Here is a 16745-nt window from a genome sequence, read left to right as displayed (position 1 = left end):
AAAAATAGACACGTGTTAACATGTTTCGTGTTTATGTTTCCTACTAAACCAATGTGGTGTCAAGCTTACGGATTCTTTAATCCGTAAGACTTATACGCAGAAAACAAATAAAAAAAAATACGCAACGTACCTCCGGTAACAATCACACCAACCACCGTCATAATCATCACTTGCCAACGTACCTCCTTAACATTATTGCCTTGACCAAAGTGGTCACAATGCATCTCTCCTCTCACAAACATAAAAAAACGAGAACAAACCAACACATTCAACAAATGAATGCATTAAAAACATTATTGTTTAAAGGTAAAAGGAAGAAGAAACCAACCATGGATATTTTTGGAATACCAATTTATTGTTGAGTGTACAAACTATATGGCTGCTTCACGAGTTTCATTAAGCAAATCCATTTTAAAAGATTGAACGACATCTTTTGGGACAATTATTAAATCATTTTTTAATTCCCTTGAATTAGATTTAAAGTAAGTGAAAGTGTTGTCTTTCTATCCATTTGATAAACTATAAAAATCAGTTGCTCTCAGTATAACATGTATTTCAATACAAAATTTGTTACCGATATTGATTTAAACACGCATTTCAATCATTTTCAATAATTCAAAATTAATTTTATCAAAACCATTTATATTGAATTATGAAACAAAGATCCTTTATCAATGACCCTACCCTACTTTCAGGCCGTCGACATCTGTATTTGATTTTCAAATCATCATGCCAAGGGAATAATGTAGAATGTGTAGCCCGCACCCCCTAATTGTGTAGTCTAGTTCATGCCAACGTGTCATGATTTTTATTCTTCTAAAACTCGAATAGACTTCAACAATGGAGAATTGATGGAGAAACAAAATGGTCAAAAAATAAAGCAAAAACACATTTAAGAACAGAAAAATGAAAAATGCAAAGAACAATATCAAGTATAAACTAGGGGCACGCAAGCTTTGGAACGGAGGAAGCAACTGTGTTGCAACTAATAAACAATTGGGTAAACAATATTCTACAAATATATAACGAAGCAAACTATTTACAAAGGAATGGGCACAACGCATGAGACCTCATAAACATATTACACACTCCCATCAATATACCCCTCCTCCACTTTCATGTGAAAATTCAAGTACTGACAACAAATAAAATTGTAAACCCAAAGGGTTCCTAGGTTGCTACACCAAGACTCAAACATATAGAATTATGTATGAGTCTCCTCAGCTGTTTTAGAAGATGTTAGAGAACAACTCTTCATGAAGATACAAATTACGAGCATGCCAACAATTTGCGGAATCTTTCCTCTCTGTCCCTGCGGAACCGGGAGGTTGTGGTCCCTGAAGGCGTTCGTCTTTTCTTTCTTGGTCGGAAGAAAAAATCTTGTGTGTCAAGAACATAAGAAATCTGCAGATGAAATTCACGAATAAGAAAAACAAAGCATTGTTCTAACCATTGGTTTTAAAGAAATAAAACAGAAGATCAATAGCCTTGTCAGTGTGTGGTGCTTTGAATGCCACCCTAGGCAGTTAACATTCTCAAATCCACACCATTGGTCTTACAATTGCAGCACCACACTGCAACCCCAAATATAATTTAAAACCTTTATGGAAAAAGAGGGCATATCTATATCATTATGAAGAGAAGATGAACATAGAAAAGGAAAGATTATGTCAATAATATTATAAATAAAGCAGTAGAGTGCAAAAATGGAAAACCAAGAAGTATGAAAAAGCAGCATACCTTAGATGAGCTGCAAGCTATCTTACATTCCAATCCATTAATTACTTTAACACCTTCCATGGCAGAGCATATTGCAGAAAGCTCATCTAATTTTCCATATTGGCGTTTGTTTCTGCATATATCAAAATAAAAAGCAGAAAAAACTCAGTGTTACCTAGTTGAAGAGAATATGCAATATTTCCATGTTGCTAAAAGTATGCAATAAAATCCACAACCAAAATGTTTAACCCCCAATTAGCAAATAAAGAAATAACCTGTGGTCAGTAAAAGATTAATCATGCTTACATCACAAAGTAACTGCTACCCCAATTGTCATTACAGAAAAGAGAGAAGTACTAAACCAAAAAGTTTAATCTTGCAGAATCTGTACCTATGCAGTATGATGCCATGGGGCTCCTTTTTGTTGGGAAAGACAGACAGAAAATCATTGTGCAGATAAAAAGAGAAATTTGGATCAATGGAAACGGCAAACAACTCAGGCTTTTCATTCATATTGTCCATGAGCTGGATGGATAGTCGTGAGGGGGTAGAGGACTGCAATAAGATGGCAAAGAAAAATAATATTAACCACAAGAACTCATGCTCCTGTTCACAAATCTGACTTTTTTCTTTTGGTTTTAGACTTGGGTACAAGGGGCCTACACATTGTAAACGATATATATTCTCCTCATGAAGGATGACATGAGCATTTGCATGATATACAGAATCATTTAACTTCCCAGGCTTGCGAGACTTTTCATATTCATATAATTGGAGAAGCTTATTGTCTACCTCATCGGTTGCGACAGTTTGAAGCTGCAGAAAAGGCAAATTAGAACCTTTGAAGTCATAAGCAAGTAGAAAATAAGATAATATGGCAACATACCTGTCTGACCAATTTGTATATTAACTTGTCCAATGTGAATAACACATATGACTGGTTCCCAATAATTGCCCGGCATTCATCTTCAAACTTTGCATTTTCGGCAGATCCATCAAGCAAGTTGTACAATGCATTGATAAATCTAAAAAAGTATGGACAATTGACATGTAATGAACACTTTTTTTGGGAAGGAGGGGGGGAAATAAGTTGTGAAAATTTACCTTGAATAAGGATCTGGTGAACTAGCATCTTTTGCTTTCCATTTCATTTCTGCGCTCATTGAATGTGTTTTTGCTGATAAGAGCCTCTCATAAAGAGCCTGCCAAGTTCAAACAGAGTTTATGACATCCACTGAGGAAGAAATTTCAATATCAACAACCACAAAATAACATTATCCTTACTTGATGAAGTCTAAAAAACACATAGAAGTCATCATTTCCATAGAACACCCTTGAGTCCTTCATTTCTTCGACAAATGAAACTGCTGATACATGCTTTGTGAGAGGTTTCACAGATGAAAGGAACCTCTCTGACAATGGCAAAGATGTGCCATCTCCTCCTGCTTGTGCATCACATATCCCCTCAGCTTCACCTTCACTCTCAGCCTTACCATCAACATCATCATGTTCTATATCCTCCTCCTCTTCATGATCTTCACGGAAGCATTCATCACCAGCAGATTCACTGCCTGAGACATCTTCACCAGCTTCAGAAACATTTTCACTGTCCTCATCATCTGCATCTGCATCATTGTCACCTCCAGCCTCAGGACAAGATTCATCCTCTCCATTTCTAGACTGATATTTCCTTCTTTCAATGTTGTGCTTTGACTTGGCCATTGATTGCACATTTGAATCTCCATAAGCAACAATGTTATCCTCCTCAGAGTCACCATTTGGTGACAATTCACCCTCTTCCTTTTCAATTTTGCAAGGCCCAACTGATTCATCGTGAGTTTTAACTTTACTGCTCTCACTTAGAACACCATTGGCCACTGGTACTGGAGTTGCCATGTCACATCCCTGAAACACAAAGATAAGCAAAGAGACATACCAATATCAATTGGAGAAAAATAAAATAAAATTCCCTGGTTTCAGAGAATGCAGAAAGAAAAGGAAAAGAAAAAAGAATGAGAAAGTAAATAGATCTAAACTGATTAGGTGCTTTTGCTAAAATGAGTAAGAGTTAAGTCTGCCACAATTGAGAACTCATACCTCCACCGATGGTGCATTAACACCCTGAGACTTGGATACAGAGTCATCAACATCAGTAGGTCGCGATGGAGTAAGGGCACGGCCTAAAAAAATAAACAAAATTTAGGATTGTGACTAGAGTAACATTAACTAAAACAGAAATGTAAAAGAATTGAATTGAGTGCAACAATTTCACAACTATGCATAGAGACCTGGAGACACATCTAAGTTAGTTCTGTTCAGGCTGTTTTCTCCTCTAATTGCAATTGATACATTGTTTTTAGCTCCTTGCTCATCAGAGGTAAATTGTTTGCTAAATCCAGAAGCTTTATCATTGTATTCTACATTTTTCTGTCCTTTATCCATTAAAGGATCATCTCTACTAACAAGTTCGCCACCAACAGATCCATTTTCTTTATCATTGGATGCCACAGTAGTCCGGTGAACATTCTTCACTTCAGTTACTCTACCATCAGCTTCATTCTTATCAGATTTTGGTACCCTTGAATTCATTAAAAGAGAGTCTCCACGGGGACTTCCATCACCCCCGATATTTGGTGCACCAAAATTGCGAACATTATGCCCAGTTTTTCTGTCCTCGGCCCTTTCTGTTCCATGAGATTGGGAAGGAACACCAAGCATTGGCTCCAAGAAGGTACTCCAGAGCCTCATAATTTTATTTAACAACTCCTTACTTGAGAATAACTCCTCACATGAATAACAAACAAGTTTATACAGGTCTTCATGAATCCCAACATCAGAATATTCAAATTCCAGATGTGGAATTAGAGGCTGTTTATTTCCAGCTGCAATAGACTGAATAATATCATCCTCTTTCTGCTGCTTTTCTTTAATTTCTTTAATCTCAGTAACCAAAGCTGTATAATATCAAACAGAGAATCTTAGAACAGACTAAAAGGATCATGATACTGAAACATGCAATAATGTGTAATACTTACAATACAATTTTAAAGTTTTATAGGATTGTTACTAATAAATTTGTGTAGGTGGCAAGGCCAAGGCTTGCTAAGACTTATTTATTGCTGAATCTCTCTTTTATTCCAACAGCTGTGAGATCCGCAAAAACAAAGCAACTGCTTTCCAAGAAGTGTGTTTTCAGTATAATACATGCATGGGTTATAGGCAAAATGTGCCTTTGTATGCAGTCTCTATCAGTCTTTTACTTTCCAGACCAGTGTTTCTAATTTAAAACAGTTCAAAGAACTTTAAGCAGAAGGTAGTAAGGATATTCCAATCTCATCTGAAGAACAATAAGATAAGACTAAGAGTTGAAGAGTAGATGGCATACCATATACATTGTCATGCTTATAATACAGCTAGCTTCAAAATATTTATCATCTATACCCAGAAGACAGTGTCACAATATTGGCCATTGTAGCCATAACGAAGGCAAGCAGGAATTATAAACACTTTTTGTCATGCTTATACCATGCGAGCTACAAAATATCTATTGTTCATAATAGGCTTTTAAGCCACAGAACAGAACCAATGAAAATATTTCCTAATTGACCCATGTAAACTTTCTATGGTTCTACTGTCACTTATTGATGCATGTTCATGGAGCTCATGGCAAGTCAAAACAATAAAATCAAAATGAAATATGAACATAAAAGAAAATAAACTTACATTTGGTGCTCAAGTTCTTTGAATCTTGCTGTTTGAAGTAGAAGCTACGATGATCAAGTGATTTGTAGTGATTTTTAGCATAAATTTCAGCCCATACTTTATTGAAATCTGAACGACACTTACTCCACTCCTCTTGCTTCTGCTTCAGTCGAGTCAATATTACAGGCAGGGCATGGGTTGGGTTTTTACGCAATATGTCTATAACATCCAGACCATGATCACCGTATAAACGTTCAATGCACCTTAAATTCAGAACTGCAATGCATAACCTCAGACAAAATCAATTTATAAAGCTCTAATGTTGAAAAACAGCAGTTATATATATTAAAATTTTAGATCGAGGTTATTTTGATACATACCAGTAAAGTGATCTTCAATACGGTTCAGAGTCTCCATGCCAATTTTATTTTCATTGATGTTATTATACAATTCCTCTGCTTTTTTAGCAGCTGAACTCACAGACTCTAATAACATGTCCAGCTCATATCTAAATTAGAAATAAAAATACCATCATTCGATTATACATACAAAACTTTTAATCTTTGAGAAAATAATGACTCCATAATGAACAATGCAGCCAGGAGGCAGGAGAGATAATGCAAACAAAGAAAAATTGTCAGATCCAGGAAAATGAAGATAAAAAGAAATGAACTAACCAAAGTAAAAGGTAAACAGGAAAATCCAGCACAAGTTTTACCTGTCATCTTCACATCTGAACAAGCTCTCTTCATACTGATTTCTGCGCATATGTTTGAAAGAGTAATCCTCACTTCCAGAAGTCACAGATACCCAATGGTCATTCAAGACTTGAGCACCAAGCTCGGATCTCTGACTAGCTGTAGGAATTGGATACTGCAAAAAATGAGAATTGGGGCGGGGGGGGGGGGGGGGGGGGGGGGGGGGATAAGAGTTACACAAGAACTTAATTACATTATTGAGAATGCCAACAAGAAAGAAATAAAATAGAAGTTATATACATCTGCAGGCAGAAGTCGGTAGCTGGGAGTGCAACGTTTACAGTCACTAAGGTCAAGTTCTTGAATTGATTTTCCCATGTATTTCTCCCTGTATCTTTCCTTCTCTTTAGCTCCATCCATATCGCGCTTGTGCTCTTTGTCCTTGTCCTCCAATTTTGATGATCTTGATAAATGAGCATCAGTAGACAGCGACTCTGAAATCAACATTTTTGCAACATCAAATTGACCATCAATATATGGGAAGAAAAGAAAAAAACCTTTAAAATACTCAGCATAATTCAACATTATCTCTGAATGATTTCTTAAAAGATAATGATAATTCAGTCTACAAACCGGAGAACCCTACTCCCCAAAATAAGAAGAAATGGAAGTAAATGCATAAACATAAGGAGGACAAGATATATATTGTATATTAACGTACTTTTACTCATGACACCAGCAAGGAATCCATCTGCAAGAACAAATATGCAAAATATGATCTCAAGGATTGAGAAAATACAATAGTAATATTAAGGAGAAAAAAAAATAAGACTTGAAAAACAATTACCAATATTTTCACAACGCTCCAAGAAATCATTGAATTCATCCATAAGATCCGAATGCTTTCCGAGTAAATCAGTTACCTGAAATGTATATTTTGAAATGATATACATTAAGACTAGAGGCAACAGAAACTCATAAGAAAGAGTTTGAGCTTGCACAAAAATCTGATGACCTAGATCTACTCATGTTTTAGTTAAGTGAACAGAAACTAAGAGAAAGGGTGAGAAAACTGAGAGAAGAAATATTAAAATACATTCTGCATATTGTGTTTCTGATGCAATCATACAAATGAATTGATTCTGTATTCTGAGTGGAACTCAAAATATATTGTGTTCCTGATACAATCATTCCGCATTCTGTCACCTCTATCTTTCTATCATGCGACCAGCATTTTTGTGACCACAAAACCTTCCTACAAAATCCCTTTCATTTTCTTTTCAGCTAAATCCTTCATGTCAATACTGGCTAAAACAAATACCAACATAATCTTAAGAAGCATATACCATCGGTAAAAAAATAAATAAAAACTAATTGTCTGAACTGAAGTAGCATATACCATCAATCAAAGCATTGAATAGTCTATCATGAGAAGCATATTTTAAACTGTCTTCTAGAATTCTGAGCAAAACTAGTACCAACTAATTTTCATACTTCAATTAATGAAACTTTATAAAATTCCAAGATAAATCATGCAAGTAATGTAACTTAAATAATGCAATGTCAGCAAGAATACCCAAAAATGAAGTATGTGAGTAAAAGCAGAGAGATGTCTTCTTGCAAGACTTTTAAGTATGTGACTCACAGAGGCAATCACATACCAAATTTTGCAAATCATTCCTTTTAATTATTCCATTGCTGAAAATATGAAGGCACTTCAAGAACGTTTGGTAATCATCAGAACTGCTCAACTTCTCCTTAACTTTCTCACAGAAACTGAATGCTTGACTATACATGCCTGGCATGAATAAAAAACAAACAAATAAATAATCAACAGGTTAGGAAAATATACAGGTCAATATGATCATCCAATCTCCCCGTTATTTATTTAAAAACGAAGGCAAGAAAAACTTGTAATCAAGAAAGATACTATCAGGACATATAAATGCTAAAAAGGAAACAAAAGAACTCCAAACAACTGGTGATGACTACATTCAATCATGCATATGATTTATTTAAACTCTAAGTGTGTGCTAGGTTGAGCTTGTTTTGAAGAAATAATCACTTATTTATGTTCACTTCCTACAAGAACTTTTGAAAAATAAGAAGTTATTTCTCCAAACTTAAGGATTTCTAAACATGCACTAATATTATATTACAACACTCTACAAATTGATCAACTCTAAAATATAAATATTTTTTAATGATGCATTTACAGTTGAACGAATTTTCAACAACTACACTAGTTTACTCTGTATTTACAGTAGAGTGTTCGACACAAGAGAAAAGTCAATATAGTTTCATATCCTCTGTTTTCTTAAGTGGAGGTTTTCTTCAATAGTGCCAATTATTACATTTAAATAGATAAAAATCTGCAGCATATTGTAAACAAGTTACTGGCAAACAAGAATAGCATTATGTATCTAAAATGCAAGATTATATGAATCATGTGTTCAAGCAATGCATCTATCCAAAGCATAACATTATGTGTTCAAGCAATGCAAGATTATATGAATCATGTGTTCATAAGAAGTAAAGTCAGAAGCCATTCCAAAACCTTCAGCCTTCTTGACAGATTTCTTTTTGTCAGGAAAGCGTTGCAAGTTCAAATCCCTGTTGTTATCAAGATCATGTTCTCTCTCATCTTGATCACGCATTCTCCTCTCCCTACTTTCACGCTTCCTCTGCTCCTTGTGTATGTTCATCATTGTCTTGTCATCATCCAGCTCAGGGCGTTCAGCACTCATATCATGATCACGATCGTGAGAAGGAAGCCTGTCTCGTCGATAACGTTGCTGTAAAAAGAAGTTTGTAACCCAATCATTAAAAAAAAAGCAGTGTACAAGATTCATGTACTGTGGGAGAGGAACAATCTTACTGCCTTGTCAGCTGGCATTTGGCGGATCATAGGGGCCATAGAACCCCGCTCATTGAAGCGATGCAATGAATTTCGAATATATGGAGCATGCTGTGTGGAAGGTGCAGCAGAAGTATCTGGTAAGAATCTAGTGAACTCCTCGAGCAAATCTCGATGGTCCTTAAAAAGGGTAGCAACCTAGAAAATATTTTTTTAAAAAGGAAAGAGAGTAAACATTCAACCAAAAATCTTTTAAAGAGAACACGACAAAATCAACGAAGAGTGCCCCCATTCAACAAAAATCTTTCAAAGAGAACACAACAAAAGCATCATAGAGTGCCCCCGAAAAAGTACATAGCATATTACCTCACTATAAACCTCACCAATGTCCTTATGCTCTTTGCGGTACATATTTAAAATGTCCAAGAATGATTTGTAAACAAGCTCATCATTTTGGAATCGTTTCTGTAGAAGAAAAACGTATCAGTTACAGCTAGTAATCAACAATATCAGTGAAATAAGTCAACATCTGAAAAGGTCATTCACCTTTATCTTGTTCACAAAGCTGATTGCTTCTTCAAATTCAACAGTTTTCTTTGGAGGAGCCTCATCCTCATCAAGCGTTATCTCATAACCTTTTGGCAGGAATGTATTAAATCCAAAAATCAAATTGTTGTGCCCTTTGAATAACTCCTTCACCCTTTTTATGACACCGGCAGTGTCAGTCCTGGAAAGAACCAAAAGAAATATTGAGAAAAGTTGTTTCTTTATGTAGAAAACTCCACATTTCAAAATCATCATACAGTGCAAAGACTAATGAGTGGGGTAAGAATCTACCGTTGGGCCTTGAAATCTTTCATGACCTCAAGGAACATGTCGTACTTCTCTCTTTGGTCCTGAAACATGTCTTTAACTTCCTTCAAATAGGATAAAGCATCATTGGTAGTAAGCTTTTGGGAAGTATTTGCTCCCCCGCCAACAACACCTCCATTGCCACCTCCTCCTCCCCCTCCGCTTCCAGGGACTTGGTTTTGTCCATAGCTTCATCGCATAACATAAACACATGCACTTTCAGATACCCAGAATATTAACAATCATAATATGCTAATCTCTACAAGCCATCAAACATTTCACTTGTTCAACGTCCAAACTATCTAAAATTTATAATATCCTCATTCCTCAGGTTGAAAGAATGTAGACATTTATCCATTTTCTAAGTTAATCAATGAGGTAATTTACAACGTTACTCATATTACTTGCCTGGTAACTAATATTCACACATACAATTAGAACAAATCAAATTGCTTTAGCCATACCCTAATTAACACGTCCATTTCTTCTAAAATCCATGATCCCACCAGATAACCCATTCCAAAGTCAATTCAAGTTGAGTTAAACACAACCCTAACTAAACTCAACAACAATTCCACACCACATGCGAAAACACACACTTAACAACAGACCCATGTTCCATTCACGCAGCACAAAATAGGGCAAACTAGCAATTTCAGAGTCATAAATAAAAAATTGGCAGATAAACAAAACAGATAACAAAAATAGGGCAAGAAATTGGAAAAAAAGGAAAAGAAATATACGAATCAGCACGTGATGAAGCAAAGGGGCGTTTGAATTGAGAGGCAGGATACATATCATCCCTTGCCCTCTTCATCTCTGCAAAATCAAAACCAATCCAATTAACAACAACAAAGAATGGTACGAGAAAAGCAAACGTAAAAACAAACCAGACCCAAAAAGTGAAAAGGGTAAAAAATGGTACCTTACGAGTTTCCCAGAATTTTTTCCCTTGAAAAATTTGCTGGAAAACAAGTTGAATAGATCGGCGAGAAACAAGAGAAATGAAAGAGGGAAGGGGTTTGATCAGACAAAATAGGTGGCTGGGTTGATTTGTTGTGTGTCTGTGTCCCTCTTCTTACGTTGGTAAGTTAAGAACAAGAACGAGTAATTGAGACAGAAACAACAACAGCAGAAAACGAGATTTGGACAGAGAAAAAAAGAGAGAGAATTTCGGGTGGAAAAAGGAGGAGAAGCGGTGGTACGTGCATGAATAAAAACTCAAAACTCAAATTTTGGAGTTAGAAGAAACAAGAGAAAAAAGTATAAAACATTCGGTTCGGAAGGCAAAAATATGAAAATGGTGAGTTGTGAAGAAGTGTGCGCGTTTTATGTTGTTGCAAATGTGGGAGGCTTCCTTAGTTGTTTACTCGGGACTTTGCCTTTTTCTCATTTTCGAACACTTCTTTTTTTTTTTTAAATTGTCTAGTGATAACCATTTTCTCATTTAAGTAACTAAAACAAGAAACATTATTTTATTTAAGATTTCTTTTAGATTCTTATATAATTTTTACGATAAATATTATTTTTTTAATTCTTAAACTCTTTTTTCATATTATTTTTTTAGATTCTTAAGTAACTCTTTTTATTTATTTTTATCAAAGAATTAATACAAAGTAACTTATCATCGAAAATAGTGATTGATCTTTTTTGAAATGATAAGTGATACAAAATAAATATTTTTCTTTCAACATAATTTATTTTATATCTAAAGTCAAACAAACTTTTATCATTGTATCAATTGATGTGTATTGGTTACACATTCCTTTTTTAATACACTCTTGTTTTTATCTTATTTGTCCAAATTTGTTAAAAAAAAACTACAAATTTAAAAGAAAAAAATTATTGAATATTTTTATAACTATGTTGATAGTATAAAGTATCACTTGAGAACCTAATTAATTATTAATCTTTTGTTAAAAATTTGACTAAACATTTTGAATAGTTATTTCAAATTAGACATGAGAAAATTTTGTATTTTTTTAATAATTTCTAACTAATACAAGTGCGTTTAATTATAAGGAATGTATTAGAGAATGTATGTTTAACTATCAAATATTGATTTAAAAGGATGATACTTAAGTTAAAAAAAAAAGTTTCAAATCTTAAGGTATATTTGTGTTTGTAAGAGTTATTTGAATCTTTAACCCATGTTAAAACATGTCTAGAACCCAGCCACTTGATCCATGGGTGAGTTACTACTAAGTCTACTACCAAGCCCATGGTTTCTTCTTTACCATTTTTGTTTTTTTCTAGTTTATTGGGTTTCACTTTTTGGTTTTTGTTTACGAAATGATTAAGTAACACGTTTTGTTAAAATTATAAAATATCATTTCAGTTTTTTTAAGAATCATTTCAGTTGTTATAATTACCAAATCACAATTATTTTGGTCTGTTTATAAACATCATTTTAGCAGTTATAATTATTACATGACAATTATTTGGTTCTATTATTTGACCATTATTTATAAATAATTATTAAATAACAGATATAAATATCATTTGACTGTTTTTGTCAAAAAAAAAAATCCTTTGACTATTACTGCAATTCTTGAAATTACGAAAATAAGAACTAAAATGATTGTGTAATAACATCTTGGACCAATATTCTTGTAAGTATCGTCCCTTTAAATGCGTTCACCAGCTCCACTTGGATTGTGTTGATAATCTAAATAAATAAAAGATGTCTGAGATTTGATATTTGAATAATTAAAATGATTTTTTTTATAATTTTAGAACTAAATTTAAACAGAATACAGTGAAAGTGTAAAGTTTTTTTTTTTTAAATAATGTTATCCAATTATCAAGTGTCATATATACATGATATAATGGTTAATTTTTATAACAATTATTTTAAAAATTATATTTAAGATAAATTCTAATTGCTTTGACAATGTAAAAAATAAAAATATTTATTTATAGTATACTAAGATTAAACTATTTTAGAAATTAAAGTAATTTTCATAAATTTAAAGACTAAGTTAATTAGACTGAATTAATTTGAATCAAATAAACTAACTTTAAACCATTTAACAGAGATGAAATATAATAAGTAATATATATATATATATATATATATATATATATAACACTATTATTTAATTACAAATTGTCATGTTAAAAATAATCATTAATTAGATATAAAAACTTTTATTACATTAATAATTCATGTTCATTAAACTCGATGAAATATGATATGTATCCGAATTAATTTTAACTCCATATTTTATGTCTAATATGTGTTATGATATATATTTTACAAAAGGACACCCAGAATGTGTTTATTTTGTATTTGCTCAACTTGTATTTAAAAAATAAAAAGTAATAATTAATTATTTTTTATTAACATTCTTTTGACCTTTCGATCAATCCAAAACCAGCAGTTGTATAAATAACCTTTTAAAATAACCTGTATTTTGCGTTATGGTAGTTTCATTTTCTCTCTCTCTTATCTTATTTTTGAAATTTGCTTTTCTACTGAGTTAGGGGCCCATGGTTTTCACATCATTCTTCCAACGTTTTCTGATTATTTTCAAAATCAATGATAATCCTAATAAAGAAAATAGCACGTGGATTTTGAAAAAACATATATATATATATATATATATATATGATATTTTAATTTATTTAAAATATATATATTTTAATAATATTTTTCACTTAAGAGAAATAAAATAAAATTATTATGAACAACAAAGTTTTTCTTCTAAATAATATATATATAAATATATATATATATATATATATATATATATATATCATTTGAATTTGAATAAGTTAAGTGATTTTTTCTTATTTAGATTATCGGATAGCTTTTTTAATCATATACAATAGCTTATTTTTAGAAAAGGTTAAAATGTAACATTTTTTTCTTCATATTTTAGTTGAGACATTTTATTCGTATCTTTAAAACATATCTAAATTTAATTAAAATATTTTTGTCACTTTTAAAAATTTATAATTTTAATCACTTTGACTAGGAATCATAGCAAGGGTCTTGTCCCTCCCTCCCTTGGAACATGTTGTGTATATAAAAAAAATATGAATTAAATTAAAATAAAATACATATAAGAAAAATTATTTTTAAGTTGACATTTGTTTTATTTTATTTAGTAGTAGATCTTTTTTTAATTTCATCTATAAAATTAATAATAAATATTTTTAAACTTATTATTTATTAGAACTTAAATATTTAAATAATTATGATAAAAATTTGCCCCCCTTTTATACACTCCTGGGTCCTTTCTTGTCCGTGATTAATTTCATATATGTATTTCGTAAACATTAACTAAGACATGTATGTTTATCATCCGCATGATAATCTTTTTTTAAAATTATTAAATTATTAACAAGTTTAATTTATTAAAAAAATACACAATCAAGTATAAAATTGATTAAAAGGAACTAAAATTACTGATGTATTTAAAATATCTCAATTAAAAATTAGGGGCTAAAATTGAGATTTTTTTAAGATTGGAAGATAAAATATCTCAATTAAAAATAAGAGATCTAAATCACAAATTTTAAAAACTAAAAGGATGAAAATTAGGTTTTAGTCTACCACTAAATAGTTATCATGTTTTGGTGTTTAGATTCTGGAAGAATATGTAACTTATTGCAAATTTAATGAGATCTTTGCACTTAAATTCAAATGACTCTTATGTGAAATAAATAATGTCAGAAAATATAAATTAATTTTGGTAAGATAAAGCATTTCTGTTTTTTTTATTAAAAAAATATCAATAATTAATACATTTTACATTTTTGCTAAAGAAATAAATTTTATAGTAGTTTATAACAAGCATGTATATGTCATGAATAATCAAATTATTAATTATACACTCAAAAATAAATAAAATTTTTATGACTTAATAATATTTTTAAAATATATAAAATGATCAAACAAAATAGACAAAGAAAAATTAAAATAAGGGATAAAATATACTTTTAGTCTTTTATGTTTTTGATTATATTTAATTTGATTTCTTATATTTTAAAAGTTGAATTTAATCCTTTATGTTAAAATAATCTTTTTACAACAATGATCATTTTGGACATGATTTTAATTTATTTATTTTTACTAATTTGAGACATAAATATTGTTTTCAAACAAAAATGGTCATAAAACATGATTAAAATCACCTGAAATGTTAATCAAACAAGCAACTAATTTTTTTTTAAAAATCTAATATCTTAAAATTTATTTTTCATATAATTTTCATCATAATTATAATTCTATTTGGTTCGAGCATATAATTTTTTTATGAGTGAATTTAATAAGACAAGTTTTACATTTTCAATCAGTAAAAAATAATTTAAAATTATGTCTAAAATTAAAAATGATCCTTGTTTTAGGAAGATTATTTTGACTCACTTTAAAAATGTAAAAGACTAAATTAAATTTTTTAAATTTAATGTATCAAAACTTAATATAATGAAAAAATAAAAGATTAAAAGTTTAATTTATCCTAAAATATGTTTTATTTTTCAAGTTCTTTAACATGTTGAATTGCTATTAGTGTAGCAATTCTTTAATCGTTAAGTTTTTACTGGATAAAAAATAAGATATATTATATATAAAATAATAACTTAAAAAGATATTTCCTAAAAAAACTTAAAAAGACATTACTAAGTAATTTACATTCATAAAAAAAAGACTTATAAGTAAATTGTATCACGTAGTTTGGTTGAAGTTCGTGTATCTTCTCATGTCATTAGCCAAATAAATAATTAAAAAACAAGAAAGTACATCTAACTCGAAAACAAAAGCATAACAACATATGCAATTAATATAGTTTAAATAACACTTCTTGTCAAAAACACAAAATAAAATCATGAAAAATATCTATTGATGTTCCAAAACTAGGCTGATTTTTTTCTTCTTACTCGTTTGGTGGTATAATAAACGTAAATTATGATGAAGAAAATTAATAATCATCCTCTAATTAAAAACATTTGTTAGATTTTGCCTGCATAATTTCTCAAACTTAAAAAAGCATATCTCATTCCCTCAAAAAAAAGAAGAAGCAAAATTCATATTGTTGAAGATAAAGAACTAATGATAAAAGTTCCGTTAGTTAATAGTAGTAAATAAGAAAAATACACTTACCTTCTTTAAGGTTTGTCAAAATGACAATCGCATTTTTTTCTCCAAAATCCTCACTCCACACTCCACCCCACTTTGCCTAACAATGTAAATCTTATTTTTAATATTCTAATGGAATATCCTTTTTAACTTCTGTTAAAACATGTTTTTATTTTAAAAATAAAACAAATAAAATAACTAACTTATTGACCATTGCACACAATATCATTGAGGAAATGCATCAAAAGACTTGAGAAGTGGTTCCTGTATTGTCTCCTTTATCATCTCTGCATATTTCCTTAACATACTATATGTTTTTCCATGGCTATCCTCTCTAAGTTCCCATTCTTTCTTCTTAGCTTGGTGACTTTTGGACACTTTAACATAGCCATTTTATTGGCTATCCATGTTAAAGTCGCCTCATAATTGTTATTATTTTTCACACACGTAGGATTCCCTTCATAAACCTTCTTTTCAAAGGTTACTCTAACATTTTGTTAAAGCATGCAAATACCACTCACACCCCTTGCCAGCACATATAACACTAATTCTATTTTTCTCATTTTTAATCTAACAATTTCAAATCCCTCTTGTATAACATAATCACTAAGCACCTCTCTAAATGCACTGACATTCTTTGGATTTACAATAGCTTATCCGAGTTTGCAGCAGCTTTGAAGATTAACAACTTTTAATAGATTATGGCTTGTAGAATGTAATTTTGTGATAGTTCATACATAAATTAAGACCTATACAATAATAAAAAAATATATCATGTCTAAAAAGCAACATAAAATAAAAGGTTAATTCAAGAACTATCGCATTATCAATA

The 16745-nt window shown here is 31.1% G+C and overlaps 1 protein-coding gene across 4 annotated transcripts; it reads right to left on the bottom strand.

The window, feature by feature from the left end:
• Nucleotides 1-955: 955 nt before the first annotated feature.
• LOC100812405 (paired amphipathic helix protein Sin3-like 2) lies at nucleotides 956-11157 on the bottom strand. 4 transcript variants are annotated; one of them, XM_006593583.4, is made up of 23 exons: nucleotides 10754-11157; nucleotides 10572-10647; nucleotides 9814-10017; nucleotides 9523-9703; nucleotides 9343-9441; nucleotides 9001-9174; nucleotides 8671-8914; nucleotides 7781-7917; nucleotides 6967-7042; nucleotides 6841-6870; nucleotides 6420-6613; nucleotides 6140-6294; nucleotides 5802-5929; nucleotides 5443-5697; nucleotides 4008-4673; nucleotides 3817-3899; nucleotides 3004-3624; nucleotides 2824-2921; nucleotides 2606-2744; nucleotides 2383-2535; nucleotides 2111-2274; nucleotides 1741-1852; nucleotides 956-1404 (listed from the first exon to the last, which is right to left on the bottom strand). In XM_006593583.4, the coding sequence occupies exons 2-23, from the start codon at nucleotides 10643-10645 to the stop codon at nucleotides 1270-1272; spliced, it is 4122 nt and encodes a 1373-aa protein (XP_006593646.1). In that variant the 5' UTR covers nucleotides 10646-10647; nucleotides 10754-11157; the 3' UTR covers nucleotides 956-1269. The 4 variants fall into 4 exon arrangements, with proteins under 4 accessions (XP_006593646.1, XP_006593645.1, XP_003543838.1 ...); XM_006593582.4 differs by having other exon boundaries at nucleotides 8998-9174; nucleotides 10754-11156; XM_003543790.5 differs by having other exon boundaries at nucleotides 8677-8914; nucleotides 10754-11156.
• Between the last annotated feature and the right edge of the window lie 5588 nt (nucleotides 11158-16745).

The sequence above is a fragment of the Glycine max genome, chromosome 13, assembly GCF_000004515.6.
Source record: "Glycine max cultivar Williams 82 chromosome 13, Glycine_max_v4.0, whole genome shotgun sequence".
NCBI classification, from domain to species: Eukaryota; Viridiplantae; Streptophyta; class Magnoliopsida; order Fabales; family Fabaceae; genus Glycine; species Glycine max.
This window is presented reverse-complemented; position numbering and strand designations above follow the sequence as displayed.